A 23,224-nucleotide genomic window follows, 5' to 3' on the forward strand; every position below is an offset into this window, starting at 1 on the left:
GTTAGATTTCATCAATGAGACCAACATTTATCTCCTATAAAGAATTTAACCAGCCGGCGGTAAACCTCTTATAACCTGCGGGTTAGGGTTAGGTTTGGGGACGTCATCTGGTGGTTTGGGAAACACTGACATTTTTCAACATTTTTTAAAAACATTTTATTGACCAAACAACAAATCGATGAATCATTTACATATCAACAGGCTAATCAATGATGAAAATAATCGTTAGTTGCTCAGGTGTAGGACCGGACCGCCCCGTCCTCTAGCTGCTGTGGAGCTGCTGGTGTTTCTTCAGGTTGTTGGACTGGCTGAAGGCCTTTCCACACTGCCCACACACGTATGGTTTTTCTCTGGTGTGGACACGTTGGTGGGCCGTTAATTTTCCTAAGGTAGTGAACCCCTTCCCACACTGCCCACACACGTACGGCCTCTCTCCGGTGTGGATGCGCTGATGGATCGTTAACTCTTTGGAGGTAGCGAACGCCTTCCCACACTGCTCGCAGCTGTACGGCTTCTCTCCGGTGTGGATGCGCCGGTGGGCCGTTAAATTTCCGGAGCTAGCGTAGGCCTTTCCGCACTGTTCGCAGCTGTACGGCTTCTCTCCGGTGTGGATGCGCCGATGGATCGTTAACTGTCCGGAGCTCTTGAACCCCTTCCCACACTGCTCGCAGCTGTACGGCTTCTCTCCAGTGTGGATGCGCCGGTGAGCCGTTAATTGTCCGGAGGTAACAAACCCCTTCCCACACTGCTCGCAGCTGTACGGCTTCTCTCCGGTGTGGTAGCGCTGATGGATCGTTAACTCTTTGGAGGTAGCGAACGCCTTCCCACACTGCTCACAGCTGAACGGCTTCTCTCCGGTGTGACCGCGCTGGTGGGCCGTTAAATGTCCGGAGGTAGCGAACGCCTTCTCGCAGTGGTTGCAGCTGAACGGCCTCTCTCCGGTGTGGACACGCCGCCGATGGACTGTTAACGCTCCGGAGTGAGTGAACGCCCTCCCACACTGCTCACAGCTGTAGAGCTTTTCTCCGGTGTGGACACGCCGATGGGCTGTTAACGCTCCGGATTGAGTGAACGCCTTCCCACACTGCTCGCAGCTGTATGGCCTCTCTCCAGTGTGGACGCGCCGATGGATCGTTAACTCTCTGGAGGTAGCGAACCCCTTCCCACACTGCTCACAGCTGTACGGCCTCTCTCTGTTGTGGACACGCTGGTGGGCCATTAACTGTCTGGAGGTAGCGAACGCCTTCCCACACTGCTCACAGCTGTACGGCTTCTCTCCCGAGTGGATGCGCCGGTGGACCCTTAAAGTTGAGGAGCTAGCGAAGGCCTTTCTGCACTGCTCGCAGTTGTACGGCTTCTCTCCGGTGTGGATGCGCCGATGGATCGTTAACCTTCTGGAGGTAGCGAACGCCTTCCCACACTGCTCACAGCTGTAGAGCTTTTCTCCGGTGTGGACGCGCCGATGGACTGTTAACGCTCCGGGTTGAGTGAACCCCTTCCCACACTGCTCACAGCTGTATGGTTTCTCTCCAGTGTGGATGCGCCGGTGGGTCATTAAATTTGAGAAGCGAGCGAAAGCCTTTCCGCACTGTTCGCAGCCGTACGGCCTCTCTCTGGTGTGGACGCGCTGGTGGGTCCTTAAATTTGAGGAGCTAGCGAACCCCTTCCCACACTGCTCGCAGCTGTACGGCTTCTCTCCGGTGTGGATGCGCCGGTGGACTGCTAAATGTCCGGCGTTAGCGAACGCCTTCCCACACTGTTCGCAGCTGTACGGCTTCTCTCTGGTGTGGATCCGCTGGTGAATTTTCAGGGTGTACGCCCTTGTGAAGGCGGCGCCACACTGCTCACAGCTGTACGGCTTCTCTCTGGTGTGGACGTGCTGGTGGACCATTAATTGTCTGGAGGTAGCGAACCCCTTCCCACACTGCTCGCAGCTGTACGGCTTCTCTCTGGTGTGGACGCGCCGGTGGACCCTTAAATTTGAGGAGTTAGCGAACCCCTTCCCACACTGCTCGCAGCTGTACGGCTTCTCTCCGGTGTGGATCCACTGGTGAATTTTCAGGGTGTACGCCCTTCTGAAGGCGGCGCCACACTGCTCACAACTGTACGGCTTCTCTCCGGCGTGGACGCGCCGGTGGGCCGTTAATTGTCTGGAGGTAGCGAACCCCTTCCCACACTGCTCGCACCTGTACGCCGTCTTTCCACATTGGCGCTGCCGGCGGTGAGCGTTCAGATGAACTGAGGTCCTGAACGTGTTCCCACACCCATTACAGCTGTGTGGTTTCACCTTGGTGTGGTCCTGTTTCTATGGCAACAGACAGGGAGAGAGAGAATGAATAAATGATGGATGATGGATGGACATTTGTTTTCCTTTTTAAATTCTTCATTAAACCAGCACTAAGGAACTTTTCAACCTTCATAAAATATTTTCATAACTTTTGTGATGATACATTGACCTACAACAAGTTGAATGACACCTCTGTCGTGGCCTGAGGGGGTCTGTATCTCTTTCTCTGGCACTAAGCAACTTTGAGGAGCATGGTAGGAACCCGGCTCTCACTTTACTTTCACTTTTGCGAGTCACAACAAGGAGGGAACAGGCAAAACGGCACTTTAGCAATGGATTATGTTTGTGTTTTCACTTTGAAATGATCCACTGGAAACAGAAACTTAGTTTTGATGTCTTCTGTTAATTTTAATGCAGGATATTTACAGGGCTTCACGCTAGTGTTCATGGGAAATGGAGTCTTCCTTCAGGCAAAACACTACCGCTTTGGTCCACAGGCACCGCCAAACTCAACCAAAACTGAAAGTTCTTTAGTACTGCTTTAAGGGTGCACAGAAAAGAAAAATGAATTTGATTCCACTATGGCCAGTGATATTGGATCCGTCATCCGTCAATCAAACGTCTGAGACACACAGACACACACACCGAGCTTGGTCTTACCCCAAACACTGAATATCCCGCCCGCTTGATAACGACGAGGAGATGGGCATGAGGGAGGGGGATGGAGGATGAGAATGGCGAATGATTGGCCAGTGTTAGAGGCTACGCAATTATATTTTTCATTTTCACAGTGGACTGTTGCAGTTACATTCAGCAGTTGCTGCAAGTTTACAGTTGGAAAATGTAAATGTAATTGATTGATTGATTAATGGTAATTGGTAATTTATGTACGTAGGCTACAGAGCACCAAGGCAGCACCTTTCTTCTGTCTAATGCAGCTTCACCTTTCGTTCAAACAATGCGGCGGCCACAATTGTTAGACTTCATCAATGAGACCAGCATTTATCTCCCAAAAAGCCGGCCGGCGGTAACCCTCTAAAAAACATGCGGGGAAATTTAATTAGCCGCAGATAATCCCACCGTGCTGATATACGGTACAACAGCACGACCTCCAGTGTGATATTGCTTTTATACAACAGTGCTACGAGCGCATTTTAGAACAGTAATAAACTACAAGAGATTATGATTTGTTTGTTTAATTAATCATTTATTTGGCTCCGCCAACAGAAATAGTTCCGCAACTGGAAGGGAGACAAGGCTGTTGCCAGGCAACACATAAACATTAAACTAGCTTGCTACCAAGGGGGCAGTTGTCGGTCTGAGAAGTGAAGCTCACTTCCGCATTCAAAAAACTGCAATCCCCTCGGCTGTCGCTGGGGGCTGGCTCCAGAAGGGAGCAACTCCAATTGAGCCCCATGTTAAAATAGCCGATTTTACAGCTTAAAAAAACATATTTACAGCCTGGTACATTTTATTTTTTTGGTCTGAATCGATAGTTTCTACCCCCGCACACACTCTGAGGGGGGTGAATTTTTTAAAAACTCTACCGTTTTACTATTATTAGGTTTAAAGTTCTGGCCAATCAGGGCGCAGAACCGTTGAGTGACAGGTCCGGCGACCGCTGCTACGAGGCCAGTGGGCGGGCTCTCGGCCGGCCAACGGCCGCACCGCTCCAAATATGGCAAGTAGAATCCAACATGGCGTGGTTCAAACCCCCGTAGTAGCGGCACAAAACAGACTCCCCCAAACCAATGGGTGACGTCACGGACGCTACGTCCATTCTTTTTACAGTCTATGCTTGCTATTAGCTACAAGCTTCTCCACCGAGCTGCTTCCAGTGCTGGTTCTGGTTCTGAGCCCGTGTCTGATCAGCACCGGAGCAACAGGACCAGCGTGAAGACACAGAGACGTTATCGATACCGTATTACATCTGTTTATCTGCTATGTAATCAATATAAACACAGTTGAAGCTAAGTAGCTGAGCTACGTGGCTAACAACAGCTAACGCTAATATCAAAACACATCGCCGTCAAAACGTAGTTGCTCCCGCGGCGATTTTTTTCCAGTCGGGTTTAGTAGAGATTTATCTCCAATTAGACGGACCAGGTCAGGTCCAGGTTTTAATGTTCAGGTCCGTTTCTAACTGTAGTAGCAGCAGAGAGATGGAGCAGCTCCTGTATGAGGAGCCTGGCTCTGACTTAGCTCCTGTCCAGCTGAACAGCGGAGTGATAATGTCCGTAAAAAGTCGCAGTGCTACGTCTCTTGTCCAATCAAATTGCTCGGTTGGGACCGGTCGGAACTAACTGTTGTATAAAATTTATTATACAACAGTTAGTTCCGACCGGTCCCAACCGAGCAATTTGATTGGACAAGAGACGTTCCATGAGTGCTGATATACAGTATAACAGCACTGCGACTTTTTACGGACGTTATCACTCCGCTGTTCAGCTGGACAGGAGCTAAGTCAGAGCCAGGCTCCCCATACAGGAGCTGCCCCATCTCTCTGCTGCTACTACAGTTAGAAACGGACCTGAACATTAAAACCTGGACCTGACCCGGTCAGTCTAATTGGAGATAAATCTCTACTCTACTCGGCTGGAAAAAAGAATCGCCGCGGGGGCAACTACGTTTTGACGGTGATGAGTTTTGATATTAGCGTTAGCTGTTGTTAGCCACGTAGCTCAGCTACTTAGCTTCAACTGTGTTTATATTGATTACATAGCAGATAAACAAATGTAATACGGTATCGATAACGTCCCTGTGTCTTCACGCTGGTCCTGTTGCTCCGGTGCTGATCAGACACGGGCTCAGAACCAGAACCAGAACCAGCACTGGAAGCAGCTCGGTGGAAAAGCTGGTAGCTAGTAGCTAGCTAGTTTAATGTTTATGTGTTGCCTGGCAACAGCCTTCTCTCCCTTCCAGTTGCAGAACTATTTCTGTTGGCGGAGCCAAATAAATGATTAAATAAACAAACAAATCATAATCTCTTGTAGTTTATTACTGTTCTAAAATGCGCTCGTAGCACTGTTGTATAAAAGCAATATCACACTGGAGGTTGTGCTGTTGTACTGTATATCAGCACGGTGGGATTATCTGACCGAATCACAGCTGTGCTGATATATACAGTACAACAGCACGACCTCTCGTGTGATATTGCTTAAATAAAGTGATGTAACAGCGCTACAGCAGGAACTAAAGTAGGCAGGTTAGGTTTTAGACTTTTTAGTGAACCACAAAAAGTAGAGTTAGCAGCTAACAGCTGTTAGCTTCATCTCTTGACTCGCTCCCACTGAAAACAGAAACACAGACCTGTGGACGTGAACCGGACGGACCGGAGGGCTCCTTGTCCTGGTGGACCGCGTGCTGCTCCTCCCCCGTAGTCCCAGTCTGGTCCTGGTTCTCCTCCTTTACTATGTTGTAGTCCTGGTGCTGGTTCTCCTCCTTAATTCCGGTCGTGTTCTGATCCAGGTCGCTAATCTCCCGGTCCAGGTTCTCCTCCTTCATCCTGGTCCTGGTCAGACGGGACCTCCTCATGGTGCCTTTCCACTGGCTCAGTACGGTACAGCACGGCTCTACTCGCTTTTATCCTCTTCTCCTCCTCCAGCCCCTCCCACCTGCTACCTGCTACTTCTTTGGTAACGCCCCAGCCCTAAACGTGACGTCAGCCGACTGCCTTCCCCTGATTGGCCAGAGCGTCGTCACTGGAAGACGAGTGAGTCTGGAGCTGAGGAGAGGGCCATCTGTTTTCCCTTGTATTCTCGCGAGCATGGTGTGTTTTTTCGGTCAGGACTCAATGTCCACATTGACTGGGCAATAAGTGCCTGCTACTGGTTTACAAATCACTGAATTTTTTTTTTTTTGTGCTTTATTGTAAGCATAACATAATTATCTAAACACATAACATAGCATTATGCATTATACAGAGAGATAGAGGTGGACAAAGCAGACAGGGGGATAATGTAAAAGGAAACAAAAATGACAATAACAATACAAATAATGACATTACAAATAAAAATTAAATAAATAAATAAATACAAATAAACATTGCCAGATTTGGAAGAATCCATTTACCTAGTAAAAAGTTCTTAAAGAGGGGCTATGTTAAATCTTTCAAAAATACAGTTCGTTTTCATAGCTTTTTTATTTTTAATGTCTTTTATTGTAGTTGCATATTGGAGAATTTCTTGTGTGAAATGATCCAGGCTGGGTTTTGATTCTGTCCATTTTTTTTGTGGATATGAAATTTGGCCATAAGTACTACCAGTTGTATAAAGAATGTTGTGTCTTTGTCCAGCTTGTTGTTTTTTACAAATCACTGAATGGTTTAGGTCCAGAATACATGAATGACATGTCAGTAGAGTCTAAACCCAGTAGAGCTCTGAGATCTAGTGACTCAGGTCAGATAGTGGAGCTCAGAGTTCAGACCAGACATGGTGAAGCAGCATTTAGCTGTTATGCTGCAACAACTGGAACAAACTACCAGCAGACCTGAGATCAGCCCCAACTGTCAGCACTTTTAAATCCAGGTTAAAAACATTTCTCTTTTCGTGTCCTTATAGCTGAGAACTTAAAACTTTATCTATTTTATTTTTATTTTACTTTTATTTGCTCTTGCTTTTAACTATGTTTTCAGTGTTTTGTTTGTTTTTATTCTGTCTTATGCTTCTTTTTTTTAATGTTCTGTCTTTATGTAAAGCACATTGCCTTGCCTTGCCTTGCCTTGCCTTGCCTTGCCTTGCCTTGCCTTGCCTTGCCTTGCCTTGCCTTGCCTTGCCTTGCGGTTAACTTGTCCACTTGTCCACAGGTATTGTCACCTGACTCTGCATCACTTGCATCAGTGTCATCTAACATCATGTCCACATCACATTATCCATTTTGGATGATAGCACTCACGTCCAGCACACTGTATCAAGGATCTGTCCTTCTGAAATGGAAAAAATAAATGTGAAACAAATGTTTACCTATGTATAAATCCTACACATGCTTATTAGCTTGTAGATTACCTGCAGGAAAAGTTGGGGTGGTAGGGGAATTTAGTAAAATATAAAGTGTTTACACATTCACACATTTCACCAGTCACACAACACTGTCTGGCTAACCTATTACTGTGATTAGCATCCTAAAAGGCAGGTATGCATGCACCCCCAACTTACCACCACACCCTACACTCTGAACATTCACACCTGCTCCAGAACATTACCCCCTCCAAGCATCCCCCATTACTGCTTTGACTATGAATGGATTAGAAAATGAGCATGAACTGCTCAGCTTTCTGTGATGAGAGGAAACATCTCACAGAATTGAAGATAGGCCTAGGTAGAAATGAAGTAGTAAATTAAAATGATAAGCCATGGCAATATATTTAATTCCCATATAAATAACAAATACAATATCATAAAACTAGAAAATTTCCTCTCGGGAAATTTTGAATGGGCCACGGGAGCTACTGCGGGTTGTGCCATCTCTGTCAACATGGGAATCAAACCCACGATCTTAAGGTCAAGACAGAGCTGATCAGACAGACACATGATCATCTTTCTATAAGCACTGATATGGAGGAGCTGTAACCACATTAGGTTAACTGTGTGTGTGTGTGTGTGTGTGTGTGTGTGTGTGTGTGTGTGTGTGTGTGTGTGTGTAACTGTAATCACATGAAGCTGGCTCTAGAGTCTGTGTGTGTGTGTGTGACTGACTTGACACATAGTTAGTTAGTAGCTGCATCCTGTGTCAGTCTGATTTAGCTGTGTCTGTGTTTATAAACATTTAAACGAGCGCCAGGTGGATTGTTTATGAAGTTAACGAGCTCTGGCCTGAGGATCAAAGAGGTTACCACGGCGATAGGGGCCCCCGCAGGCTGAGACAGACAGAAACGTGGAGAAAAACAGCCATTTTCTGCCTCTAAACCGGCCTCACAATTAGGCTTAGCATGACAAAACGGTAACTCCTATCAGAACAAAACACAGATCAATGTTGCTCTAAGGACTTACTGAAAATTTCGGTACGATTTGGTGTTTCTACAGTAAATATTTTGGCGACGCTGGCAGTTTTAAAACACTGGGCCGTTCTGCTCCTCTCAGAAAATATTTGTATTGGACTCAATGAGGAGCAGGGACAGACGTGGCCGCACTCAGAGGCTGATTCTGTAAGTTCTGTAAGTCTCTCTGATATTTTGAGCACATGACATGAGAGATAACAAGTTTGTCTTACAAATTCTGAAAAAATTATGTCTGTAGAGTGTAAATTGTGGCCGTGGTGGCAATTTATCCAGAAAAAATACAGAATGTTTCTTCACTCTCTCCCACTCTAACCGATGATGTCACGCACTCTGACACGAACATTCCATGCAATACACACCCATTATAAACTCATAATTTCTCCAAAAATGATCATGGTCATTGATCAGGGATTGATCAAAAACTATATGACCTATCAAAACGTGGAGTAATACGACAATACACAAGACTTGTGTCTACTGTTTAAAGTTTAAATGGAGTCTCTAGGTGAAAGTATGCCTGAGCAGTAGACTTTTGTTAAACTCCAATGATTGGTCTTTTTCGGTCTTTTTTTTTCGCCCGTCCCATTGACTTACATGCAAAATTTTTGCGCAGTTTTTCGCGACTACGTCGCGAAAAATTCGTAAACTGTTGAGAAAAGTAATAGCACAGCGATCCCGATCAAGACGCACGTTTTGATATATAATATGTCCTGCAACTCTTCGAGTTGCAGGACTAGTAGCACATCGAAATCTGGCCGGAAGTGGAAAAATAATAACTAGAAAATTTCCTCTCGGGAAATTTTGAATGGGCCACGGGAGCTACTGCGGGTTGTGCCATCTCTGTCAACATGGGAATCAAACCCACGATCTTAAGGTCAAGACAGAGCTGATCAGACAGACACATGATCATCTTTCTATAAGCACTGATATGGAGGAGCTGTAACCACATTAGGTTAACTGTGTGTGTGTGTGTGTGTGTGTGTGTGTGTGTGTGTGTGTGTGTGTGTCTGTGTGTGTGTCTGTGTGTGTGTGTGTGACACCAACAAGGTTTAACTTTAAAACCAGATTAAAATCATGGTTTAAGTTTAAATTCTGTTGCTCGTTAACTGTGTTTTAATCACATGAAGGTGTGTGTGTGTGTGTTTGTGTGTGTGTGTGTGTGTGACTGTAATCACATGAAGCTGGCTCGAGAGTCTGTGTGTGTGTGTGTGTGTGTGGTGTGTGTGTGTGTGTGTGTGTGTGTGGTGTGTGACTGTAATCACATGAAGCTGGCTCTAGAGTCTGTGTGTTTGTGTGTGACTGACTTGACACATAGTTAGTTAGTAGCTGCATCCTGTGTCAGTTCTGATTTAGCTGTGTCTGTGTTTATAAACATTTAAACGAGCGCCAGGTGGATTGTTTATGTAAGTTAACGAGCCCTGGCCAGAGGATCAAAGAGGTTACCACGGCGATAGGGGCCCCCGCAGGCTGAGACAGACAGAAACGTGGAGAAAAACAGCCATTTTCTGCCTCTAAACCGGCCTCACAATTAGGCTTAGCATGACAAAACGGTAACTCCTATCAGAACAAAACACAGATCAACGTTGCTTAAGGACTTACTGAAAATTTCGGTACGATTTGGTGTTTTCTACAGTAAATATTTTGGCGACGCTGGCAGTTTTAAAACATCAGGCCGTTCTGCTCCTCTCAGAAAATATTTGTATTGGACTCAATGAGGAGCAGAGACAGACGTGGCCGCACTCAGAGGCTGATTCTGTAAGTTCTGTAAGTCTCTCTGATATTTTGAGCACATGACATGAGAGATAACAAGTTTGTCTTACAAATTCTGAAAAAATTATGTCTGTAGAGTGTAAATTGTGGCCGTGGTGGCAATTTATCCAGAAAAAATACAGAATGTTTCTTCACTCTCTCCCACTCTAACCGATGATGTCACGCACTCTGACACGAACATTCTATGCAATACACACCCATTATAATCTCATAATTTCTCCAAAAATGATCATTGTCATTGATCAGGGATTGATCAAAAACTATATGACGTATCAAAACGTGGAGTAATGCGACAATACACAAGACTTGTGTCTACTGTTTAAAGTTTAAATGGAGTCTCTAGGTGAAAGTATGCCTGAGCAGTAGACTTTTGTTAAACTCCAATGATTGGTCTTTTTCGGTCTTTTTTTTCCGTCCGTCCCATTGACTTACATGCAAAATTTTTGCGCAGTTTTTCGCGACTACGTCGCGAAAAATTCGTAAACTGTTGAGAAAAGTAATAGCACACCGATCCCGATCAGGACGCACGTTTTGATATATAATTTGTCCTGCAACTCTTCGAGTTGCAGGACTAGTAGCGCATCGAAAATCGTCCGGAAGATGAAAAATAATAAAAACTAGAAAAAACATTTCCAAGAATGGAAATGGTGTGAATGCTGTACGCAATGCTGAATGAGCTGAAGAAATTGTTGAAACAATGCTAAATGAGCTGAAGAAAGAAAGAAAGAAAGAAAGAAAGAAAGAAAGAAAGAAAGAAAGAAGAAGAAAGACAGAAAGAAAGACAGAAAGAAGAGAGAAAAAAGAAAAGGACAGAAGGAAAGAAAGAAAATCGGAAGGGTAGATGGAGAAAGAAAGAAAGAAAGAACAAAAGGACAGAAAGAAAGAAAAAGACACAGAGAGAAGGGTAGATAGAGAAAGAAAAAGGTAAGAAAAACAAAATAATAGAAGATAAAGAGAATAGAGAATGAATGAAAGAGACAGAGGGGTAGTAAGAAAGAAGTAAAGAAATTGGGGTGGATAAATGAAAGAGAGAGATATACAGAGAGCGGTAGAAAGAAAGAAAGAAAGAAAGAAAGAAAGAAAGAAAGAAAGAAAGAAATGGGGTAGAAACAAAGAAAGAGAAAAGGAGTAGAAAGAAAGAAAGAAAGAAAAAGATTGGAACAAGAGAGAAAAAAGAAAAGGACAGAAGGAAAGAAAGAAAACGGGAAGGGTAGATGGAGAAAGAAAGAAAGAAAGAAAGAAAGAAAGAAAGAAAGAAAGAAAGAAAGAAAGAAAGAACAGAAAGAAAGAACAGAAAGAAAGAAAAAGACACAGAGAGAAGGGTAGATAGAGAAAGACAAAGGAAAGAAAAACAGAAAGATAGAAGATAAAGAGAATAGAGAATGAATGAAAGAGACAGAGGGGTACTAAGAAAGAAGGAAAGAAATTGGGGTGGATAAATGAAAGAGAGAGATATACGGAGAGCGGTAGAAAGAAAGAAATGGGGTAGAAACAAAGAAAGAGAAAAGGAGTAGAAAGAAACAAAGAAGTAAAAATAAATGGGGTAGAAGAAAGAAAGAAAGAAAGAAGAAAAAGAGAGAGGGGGATGATAGATAGAACGAAGTAGATGGATGGATGGATGGATGGAGAGGGAAATATAGAAATAAGTTATGTAAAATACAAATGAAGGAGTAAAAGAAGGAAAGAAAAAGTGAAAAAAGGAGACAAAGGGTTTGAAGAGATACATAGATACATAGATAGATGTAGATAGATAGATAGATAGATAGATAGATAGATAGATAGATAGATAGATAGATAGATAGATAGATAGATAGATAGATAGATTTGACACATGTTAAAAGCTGCATCCTATATCCCAGGCTCCACCTGTAATTGTACTACTATTAATAGAGTTGGAAAGACTAAACGTCTGAACTTAAATTCATGAGAAAAAATATAAATTGTTGGAGATGTTTACATCAAAAGTATAAAGTAATTGAGAGGCTGATGAATTTGAGCTGAAAACCTGTGTGTGTGTCTGGGTGTGTGAGTCTGACGGTCTCTCTGTCTGTGTGTACATGTGCAGAAAGTAAAACTGTTGATAAGCGCCACAGAACTCCTCTCTCCCTAATGATCTGATTGATTACACCTGCGTGGCAGCCTGCCCTCAGAAGTTACCATGGCGACTACCATGCTTACATTTTACTGTGTGGAACAGTGTTGTGTTGTGTCTGTTTGTCTGTTTGTGTATGTGTGCATGTGTGACTGTGTGTGAGTGTCTGTGTGTGTCTGTCTGTGTGAGTGTGATGCCTGTGTTTGTGCGTGGACATCCTCTGTCAGTCTGGTTTATCATGTGTGTGTGTGGGGCTGTGTTTAAAAACATCTTAACGAGCGGCCAGGCTGCACCTGACCTGTTCTATTAATAGACATGATAACGAGCTGGCCGCTACAGCTGGACCAACTGCACACAGAGCAGAGCAGAGCAGAGCAGAGAGATTTGAGCTCTGTGCAGCTTCCGAAAACAGCCCAGAAAAAGAGAACCGTAACTCTTATCAGAATGTGGCCATGACTACTGGGCAAGGAGACCCTCCTGAGCACATTGATGTGCATTAAATGTTTGTAGGGCAAAAACTTTTCTCAGAATCGCAAGGTAGAAAAGGGGGGCATTTCTGCTTTTCTAAAAAAATCAGCTCCTACTTTTATATTGAAGTGGATGAGCCACTGGAGCGGGTCTAGCTGGACAATTAGGCTCATTGAGACAATTCTGTAAGTCTGTCTGCTGTTTTGAGCACATCAGATGAGACACGACAAGTGTGGCTACAAACCGGTGAGGAAATCATGTGTCTAGAGTTTAATTTGTGGCCGTGCTGGCAATTTATCCAGAAAAAATCCAGGATGTTTTTTCGATCCCTCTCACTCTAACGATGATGTCACTCACTCTAAGCCCTGCTCGTTAAGCGCAATACACAACCATTATAAAGTTGGATTTTGTCGAAAATTTTAATGATTTTAAAACGGCCACATATCAGAAATGTTGAAGATATTAATAAGCTGAGTAATATGTGTAATAGATTAAAAGTTTGTCTACAATTTAAAAGACAAATTGGAGTCTGTGGGAGAAAGTATGCTGAAGTTTTAGAGGTTCAAAGTAGTAAGAAGATTTTAAAAGTTTGAAGACATTTTCAATGCATTCCTATGGGAAAAAATTTGCAGAAAAAGTTAAATATTTTAAAAAGTATAAATAGTTAAAAAGAGAAAAGTAATGCCGATAAAGTTCAAAAAAAGCTGCACGTTTTGATATATGAATTGTTGAAATCGCACAAAGTATGAAGGACTAGTTAAAGACCGTAAAAAGGAGGAAAGTAGTAAGAATAAAAAAAGAGAATAAAGATTTGAATAACAATAGTGTGAATGCCTTTTGCATTCACACTAACTAGGAAAAAATCCACACAATAACAGTAGTGCCCGGGCTTCGCCCGGGCACTGGTCCCTGCAGCTATTTCATAGCTGTTGGGACCAGTGCCCGGGGCGATTGCCCGTGGCCCTAATAATAACTAGAAAATTTCCTCTCGGGAAATTTTGAATGGGCCGCGGGGCTACTGCCGGTTTTGCCATCTCTGTCAACATGGGAATCAAACCCACGATCTTAAGCGCAAGACAGAGCTGATCAGACAGACACATGATCATCTTTCTATAAGCACTGATATGGAGGAGCTGTAACCACATTAGGTTAAACTGTGTGTGTGTGTGTGTGTGTGTGTGTGTGTGTGTGTGGTGGTGTGTGTGTGTGTGTGTGTGTGTGTGTGTGTGTGTGTGTGTGTGTGTGTGACACCAACAAGGTTTAACTTTAAAACCAGATTAAATCATGGTTTAAGTTTAAATTCTGTTGCACGTTAACTGTGTTTTAATCACATGAAGGTGTGTGTGTGTTTGTGTGTGTGTGTGTGTGTGTGTGACTGTAATCACATGAAGCTGGCTCTAGAGTCTGTGTGTGTGTGTGTGTGTGTGTGTGTATGGTGTGTGTGTGTGTGTGTGTGTGTGTGTGTGTGTGTGTGGGTGTGTGTGTGGGTGTGTGACTGTAATCACATGAAGCTGGCTCTAGAGTCTGTGTGTGTGTGTGTGACTGACTTGACACATAGTTAGTTAGTAGCTGCATCCTGTGTCAGTCTGATTTAGCTGTGTCTGTGTTTATAAACATTTAAACGAGCGCCAGGTGGATTGTTTATGAAGTTAACGAGCTCTGGCCTGAGGATCAAAGAGGTTACCACGGCGATAGGGGCCCCCGCAGGCTGAGGCAGGCAGAAACGTGGAGAAAAACAGCCATTTTCTGCCTCTAAACCGGCCTCACAATTAGGCCTAGCATGAGAAAACGGTAACTCCTATCAGAACAAAACACAGATAACGTGACCATAAGGACTTACTGAAAATTTCGGTACGATTTGGTGTTTCTACAGTAAATATTTTGGCGACGCTGGCAGTTTTAAAACATCAGGCCGTGTTCTGCTCCTCTCAGAAAATATTGTGTATTGGACTCAATGAGGAGCAGGGACAGACGTGGCCGCACTCAGAAGGCGTGATTCTGTAAGTTCTGTAAGTCTCTCGTGATAGTTTTTGTGTCACATGACATGAGAGAGATAACAAAGTTTGTCTTACAAATTCTGAATAAAATTATGTCTGTAGAGTGTATATAATTGTGGCCGTGGTGGCAATTTATCCAGAAAAAATACAGAATGTTTTCCTTTCACGTCTTCTCCCACTCTAACCGATGAGTGCACTCTACCTCTGACACGCAACATTACCATGCAATACACACCGCGATTATAAACCCTCACTTAATTTCTTCCAAAAGATGATCATGGTCATTGATCAGGGATTGATCAAAAACTTTTATGACCTTATCAAAACGTGGAGTAATACGACAAATAACACAAGACTTGTAGTTCTACTGTTTAAAGTTTAAATGGAGTCCTCTAGGTGAAAGTTTTGCCTGAGCTGCTAGACGTTTGTTAAACTCCAATGATTGGTCTTTTTCGCTCTTTTTTGTTTCCGCCCGTTCCCATTTGGACTTACATGCAAGAATTTTTGCCGCAGTTTTTCCGCGACTACGTCGCGAATAAATTCGTAAGGCTGTTGAGAAAAGTAATAGCACAGCGATCCACGATCAAGACGCACGTTTTTGATATATAATATGTTTCCTGCAACTCTTCGAGTTGCAGGAACTAGTACGCGAATAGGAAATCTGGCCGGAAGTGGAAAAATAATGGAACTAATGCGAAAAAATCCACACAATAACAGTAAGTGCCCGGGCTTCCGCCACGGGCTCTGGTTACCCTGCAAGCTATTTCATAGACTGTTGGGGAAAAAAATAAACCAGTGCCCGGGTGCGATTGCCCGCTGGCCCTAACTATAGGTAAAAATCCACACAATAACAGTAGTGCCCGGGCTTTGCCCGGGGACTGGTCCCCTGCAGCTATTTCATAGCTGTTGGGGACCAGTGACCGTGCCGATTGCCCGTGGCCCTAAACTAGAAAATTTCCTCTCGGGATTAATTGTTTGAATGGGCCACGTGGGCTACTGCGGGTTGTGCCATCTCTGTCAACATGGGAATGCAAAACCACGCATCTTAAGGGTCTAAGACAGAGCTGATCCAGACAGACACACTGATCATCCTTTCTTATAAGCAACTGATATGGAGGAGCTGGTATCCACATTAGGTTACCTGGTGTGTGTGTGTGTGTGTGACTGTATATCACATGAAGCTGGCTCTAGAGTCTGTGTGTGTGTGTGTGTGTGTGTGTGTTGTGTGTGTGTGCTGTGTGTGTTGTTGTAGTGTGACTGTAATCACATGAAGCTGGCTCTAGACGATCTGTGTGTGTGTGTGGATGTATGGTTGTGTGTGTGTGTGTGTGTGTGTGTTCTGGGGTGTGTGTGAATTGTAATCACATGAAGCTGGCTCTAGAGTATGTGTGTGTGTGTGTGACTGACTTAGACACATAGTTTAGTTAGTAGCTGCTATCGCTCGTGTCAGTCTGATTTAGCCTGTGTCTGTGTTTATAAACATTTGAAACGAGCGCCAGGTGGATTGTTTATGAAGTTAACGAGCTCTGGCTCATGAGGATCAATAGAGGTTACCACGGCGTATAGGGGCCCCCCCGCAGGCTGAACGACAGACAGAAACGTGGAGAAAAAGAGCCATTTTCTGCCTCTGCACCGCGTCTCAACATTTAGGCTTACGGGGTGAACTGAAAACGGTAACACCTATAAGAACAAAAGCACAGATCAACGTTGCTCTTAAGGACTTACTGAAAATTATTGATACGATTTGGTGTTTCTACAGTGAGAAGTATTTTTGGCGACGCTGGCAGTTTTAAAACATCAGGCCGTTCTGCTTCACCCATCAGAAATATATTTGTATTGGACTCAATGAGGAGCAGAGACAGACGTGGCCGCACTTAGTGGCTCAGAGTTTAAATTCTTGTAAGTCACATCTGACCTATTTTGAGCAGATTAAGAGATCGAGGATGAGCTCGTCTACAACGTGCGGCGGAAATGAGTGTGGTTAGTAGAGTGGATAAATTGTGGACGTTTGGAGGTGGGTAAAGAGATCGCTCGCTGTCTACCTCATACATCCAGTTGTGGTGGTTGTGAGAGACTCTACTGGACAAAACTACTTACGGCCCAAAAGTTAACACGCTTAACTACAGATAGGTACCGCACTCGTTGGTTGACAGAGCCGGCGGCTGGTCTTCTCTCTTTTTTTTTCCCTTCATCCTCGAGCTCTTATTCCTGCCTCAAAATATCAGAGTGACTTACAGAATTTAATCTCAATGAGCCTCTCAAGTGCTGGCCGACGTCTGTCTCTGCCCTCCTCATTGTGTCCAATACAAATATTTTAATGAGGAGATGCAGAACGGCCTGATGTTTAAAAGCTGCCAGCGTCGCCAAAATATTTACTGTAGAAACACAAAATCGTATCAAAATTTTCAGTAAGTCCCTTAGAGCAACGTTGATCTGTGTTTTGTTCTGATAGGAGTTACCGTTTTCTCACCCTAAGCCTAAATGTGAGAAGGTGCACAGAGGCAGAAAAATGGCACTCGTTTTTCTACACGTTTCTGTATGCTCTCCAGCCTTGCGGGGGCCCACTATCGCCGTGGTAACCTCTCTTGGTCCTACAGGCCAGAGATCGTTTTATACTTCATAAACAATCCACATGGCGCTAGTTTAAATGTTTATAAACACAGACACAGCTAAATTAAGACTGACACAGGATGCAAGATACTAACTAACTATGTGTCAAGTCAGTCACATCCACATCAGCTAGATCACACACGATCTCTAGAGCCAGCTTCATGTGAGTACAGTCACACACACACACCACACACTCACACACACTCACACATCAAACACTACACACAACAAACTGACTCTTAGAGCCTGCTGCTGCTTCTGGTGATTTAACAGTCTACAATAACTAAACACTCACACCACACTCAACATAAACACACTCATCATACACTCACACACACACAGACTCTAGAGCCAGCTTCATGGGATTACACGTCACAAACACACACACACAACAGGTCAACCTAATGTGGTTACAGCTCCTCCATATCAGTGCTTTATAGAAAGATGATTACTGTGTCTGTCTGATCAGCTCTGTCATTGACGCTTAAGATAGTTGGGTATGTGATTCCCATTGTTGACACGACGATGTGCACAACCCGCAAGTAGCCCGGGGCACCATTGTTCATTTTTTTCCCGAGGAGGAAATTTTCATAAGGTTTAGGGCCACGGGGCAATCGACACCGGGCACTGGTCCCAACAGCTATGGAATAGCTGCTTGGGACCAGTGCCCGGGCAAAGCATCCTGGGGCTACACTACTGGTTATTGTGTGGATTTTTTTCCATAGTTTGGGCCGAGGGCAATCGCCACCAGGGCACTGGTCCCAACAGCTTATGAATCGCTGCAGGGGACCAGTGCACGGGTCCGAAGCCCGGGCACTACTGTTATTGTGTGGATTTTTTTACTAGTTCTTATTTTCTCCACTTTACCGGCCAGATTTCGATTCGCTACTAGTCCTGCAACTCGAAGAGTTGCTTAGGACATTATTTATATATCAAATCGTGACGTCTTGATCGGGATCGACCTGTGCTATTACTTTTCTCAACAGCTTACGGAATTTTTCGCGACGTAGTCGCGGAAAAAAAAACTCGCGCAAAAATTTTGCCTTGTATGTAAGTCACATGGGACGGGGCGGAAATAAAAAGAGCGAAAAAGAACCAATCATTGCGAGTTTTAACAAAAGTCTATACTGCCCATCAGGCATAATTTCACCTATGAGACTCCATTTAAACTTTTTTAAACAGTAGACACAAAGTCTTGTGTATTGTCGTGCTATTTCTCCACGTTTTTGATAGGTCATATAGTTTTTGATTTCACATCCCTGATCAATGACCATGATCATTGTTGGAGAAATTATGAGTTTTATTATGGGTTGACTATGTGTATTGCATGGATATGTTCGTGTCAGATAGTGCGTGACATCATAGGTTTAGAGTGGGAAGAGAGTGAAGAAACATTCAGTATTTTTTCTGGATAAATTTTTGGGCCACCACGGCACTACAATTTACACTCTAAAGAACCATAAGTTTTTCAGAAAATTTGTAAGACAAACCTAGTTATCTTCTCATGTCCTATGCTGACAAAATATCTGAGGAGAGGAGACTTACAGCACTTACAGAATCAGCCTGCCCACCTGTGTGCGGCCACGTCTGTCCCTGCTCATCATTGAGTCCAATACAAATATTTTCTGAGAGGTAGGCAGAACGGCTCCTGATGTTTTAAAACTGCCTGCGTCGCCAAAATATTTACTGCTAGAAACACCATATCGTACCGAAATTTTTCAGTATGTCCATTAGAGCCCAACGTTTAATCTGTGTTTTGTTTCTGATAGGAGTTACCGTTTTTTCATGCTAGGCCTGATTGTGAGGCCGGTTTAGGAGGCTAGAAAATGGGCATGTTGTTTTTTCTCCAAGTTTCTGCCTGCCTCTGCCTGCGGGGGCACCCTATAGAAGGGGTAACCTCTCGTTGGTCCTCCAGACAGAGCTCCGATTAACTTCATAAACAATCCACCTGGCGCTCGTTTAAAATGTTTACTAAAACACAGACAAAGTTAAATCAGACTGACACAGGATGCAGCTACTAACTAAATATGTGTCAAGTCAGTCTCAACACACACACACAGTACTCTAGAGCCAGCTTCATGTGATTACATGTCACACACACACACACTCACACACCCACTCACAACACACACCCACTCACACACACACCCACTCACACACCCACACGCACACACACACACACACACAGACTCTAGAGCCTGCCTTCTTGTGTTTACAGTCACACACACACACACACAACACACAAAAACACACACACCTTCATGTGATTAACAACACCAGTTAACGTGCAACAGAAGTTAAAACTTAAACCATGATTTTAATTTCTGGTTTTTAATAGTTTGTAACATTGGTTGGTGTACACACACACACACACATACACCACACTCACACACACACCACACACACATACACACACACCACACTCACACACACAACACACACACACTCACACACAGTTTAACTAATGTGGTTACAAGCTACCTCCATATCAGAGACTATATAGGAAAGATGATCATGTGTCTGTTCGATCAGCTCTGTCTTGCCCCAGTCCTTAAGATCGTGGGTTGCTTAGTCCCATGGCTTGACAACGATGGCAAAACCTTTTGGCTGTAGCCCCGAAGGCCCATTCAATATTTCCCGCCCTTCCCCCTGAGAGGAAATTTTTTAGTTATTATTAGGGCCACACCCCACGGGCAATCGCCTCGAGCGACAAATGGTACCCACACAGCTATGAAATAGTCTGCAAGGGACCAGTGCCGGGCGCAAGCACGGGCAGCTAATGTTATTGTGTGGATTTTTTCAATAGTTCCCACCCCCCCCCCCCCAGTGTGAATGCAAAGGAATTCACACCTATTGTTATTCAAATCTTTATTCTACTTTTTTATATTCTTAACATACTTTCCTCCTTTTTACGGTCTTTAACTAGTCCTTCATACTTTGTGCGATTTCAACAATTCATATATCAAAAAGTGCAGCTTTTTTATGAACTTTATCGGCAGTACTTGTATCTTTTTAACTATTTATACTTTGTAAAATATTTAACTTTTTCTGCATAATTTTTTCCCATAGGATATGCATTGAAAATGTCTTCAAACTTTTAACATCTTTTTACTACTTAGAACCTCTAAAACTTCAGCATACTTTCTCCCACAGACTCCATTTTGTCTTTTAAATTGTAGACAAACTTCTTAATTCTATTCAACATATTACTCAGCTTATTATTATCTTCAACAGTTTTCTGATATGTGGCCGTTTTTTAAAATCATTAAAATTTTCGATCAAAATCCAACTTTATAATGTGCTTGTGTATTGCGGAAGTTAACGAGCTAGGGCTTAGAGTGAGTAGACATAATCGTTAGAGTGACGAGGGATACGAAAAAACATTCTGGATTTTTTCTGGTTAAATTGCCAGCTACGGCCACAAATTAAACTCTAGACACATGATTTCCTCACCGTGGTTTGTAGCCACACTTGTCGTGTCTCATTTGATGCTGCTCAAAACAGCAGACAGACTTACAGAATTGTTTTCTCAATGAGCCTTATTGTCACAGCTAGACCTCGCTCCAGTGGATCATCCTCTTAAATATAAAAAGTAGGTAGCTGCGATTTTTTCTTAGAGAAAGCAGAAATGCCCCAACTTTTCTACCTTGCGATTCTGAGAATTCGTTTGTGCCCTCTCACAAACATTTAATGCACATCACCTGTGCTCAGGAGGGTTTCCTTGGCCCTAGTAGTCATGGACCACACTTCTGATAATGACGTTACGGTTCTCTTTTTCTGGGCTGTTTTCGGAAGAATGCTCAGAGCTCACAATCTCTAATGCTCGGCTCTGCTTGCCTCTGTGTGCAGTTGGTCCAGCCTGTAGCGGACAGCTAGTTATCAATGTCCTATTAATAGAACATGGTCAGGGGTGCAGCCTGGCCGCTCGTTAAGATGTTTTTAAACACAGCCCCACACACTCCAAACACATGATAAACCAGACTGACAGAGGTTGTCCACGCACACAAACACAGGCATCAGCACATCACACAGATCAGTCATCTCTACTGACACCTACACAACACAGTCACACATGCACATATTACACAAACAGACAAAAAGACACAACAAACACTGCTTCCACACAGCTAAAATGTTACAGCATGGTAGTCGCCATGGTAACTTCTAGAGGGAAGGCTGCCAGGCATGGTCGCTAAATCAATCAGATCATTAGGGAGAGAGGAGTTCTGTGGCGACTTGATCAACAGTTTTACTTTTCTGCACATGTACACACAGACAGAGAGACCGTCAGACTCACACACCCCAGACACACACACAATGGATTTTCAGCCTCCAAATTTCATCAGCCCTCTCAATTACTTTAATACTTTTGAATGTAAAAAACATCTCCAACAATTTATATTTTTCTCATGAATTTAAGTTCAGACGTTTAGTCTTTCCAACTCTATTAATAGTAGTACATATTTCAGGGGGAGAATGGGATTTAGGATGCAGCTTTTAAACATTGTGTCTTATCCTATCTATCTATTATCTATATTTATTTTTTATTTATACTTTATCTATCTTGTCCTATCGATCTATCTTTCTATTCCTAACTCTATCTATCTAATTATATCTATCTATCTCTTCAAAAACTTTGTCTCTTTTTTGCATTTTGTGCTTCCTTCTTTTCACTCCTTCATTTGTATTTCTACTATAACTTATTTCTATATTTCCCTTCTCCATCCATATCATCGCATCCATCTATTCGTTCTATTACTATCATCCCCCTCTCTCTTTTTCTTCTTTCTGTCTTTATTTATTCTACGGCCATTTATTTTTTATTATTTGTTTATTTCCTACTCCTTTTCCTCTTTCTTTGTTTCTACCCTCATTTCTTTCTTATCTACTGCTCTCTCGTATATCTCTCTCTTTTTCTATTTGTTATCCACCCCAATTTCTTTCTTCTTTCTTAGTACCCCTCTTGTCTCTTTCTATTCATTTCCATCTTATTCTCTTTATCTTCTATCTTTCTGTTTTTCTTTCCTTTGTCTTTCTATATATACCCTTCTCTCTGTGTCTTTTTCTTTCTTTTCTGTTCTTTCTTTCTGCTTCTGTCTTCTCTTTCTTTCTTTCTTTCTTTATTTATTTCTTTTTTCTTTCTTTCTTTCTCCATCTACCCTTCCCGTTTTCTTTCCTTTTCCTTCTGTCCTTTTCTTTTTTCTCTGCTTGTTCCAATCTTTTTCTTTTCTTCGCTTTCTTTCTACTTATCCTTTTATCTTTCCTTTGTTTTTACCCCATTTCTTTCTTTTCTTTTTCTTTCTTTATTCTTCTTTCTTTCTTTCTTTCTTTCCTAACGCTCTCTGTATATCTCTCTCTTTCATTTATCCACCCCATATTTCTTTACTTCTGTCTTTCTTACTAACACTATACTGTTCTATTTCATTTCTTTCTCTAGTTCTCTTTATCGTATATTTATTTTGTTTTTCTTACCTTTTTCTTTCTCTATCTACCCTTCTCTCTGTGTCTTTTTTCTTTCTTTCTGATCCTTTTGTTCTTTCTTTCTTTCTTTCTCCATCGTTCCCTTCCGATTTTCTTTCTTTCCTTCTGTTACTTTTCTTTTTTCTCTCCTTCTTTCTTTCTTTCTTTCGTTTTTCTTTCGTTCTATGTCTTTCTTTATTTCTCTTTCTTCTTTCTTCAGCTCATTTAGCATTGTAGTTCAACAATTTCATTCAGCTCATTCTGCATTGCAGTAATGCATTTCACACCATTTCCATTTTCTTGCCGAAATGTTTTTTATAGTTTTTTATTATTTCTTCATCTTCCGGAAGTTTTTTTCGATGCGATACTGTAGGTCCTGCAACTCGAAGAGTTGCAGGACAAATTATTTATCAAAACGTGCGTCTGCTTCGGGATCGGTGCTGCTATTAATGTTTACTCAACAGTTTAACGAATTTTTCGCGACGTCAGTCTCGCGAAAAACTGCGCCAACTAATTTTGACATGTAAGTTCAATGGGACGGACGA

General features: G+C 42.9%; 1 protein-coding gene across 1 annotated transcript in view; it reads right to left on the reverse strand.

The window, feature by feature from the left end:
• Positions 1 to 240: 240 nt before the first annotated feature.
• Positions 241 to 23,224, reverse strand: part of LOC146980516 (uncharacterized) — a 528,771-nt gene continuing 505,787 nt past the window's right edge. The window contains 1 exon segment of the mRNA XM_085787979.1: positions 241 to 2,197. Within this exon segment, the coding sequence (XP_085644105.1) occupies positions 263 to 2,197 (1,935 nt within the window). The 3' untranslated portion in view covers positions 241 to 262.

The sequence above is a fragment of the Trachurus japonicus genome, chromosome 9 (assembly GCF_045865225.1).
Source record: "Trachurus japonicus isolate A0001 chromosome 9, Traja_1.0".
NCBI classification, from domain to species: domain Eukaryota; kingdom Metazoa; phylum Chordata; class Actinopteri; order Carangiformes; family Carangidae; genus Trachurus; species Trachurus japonicus.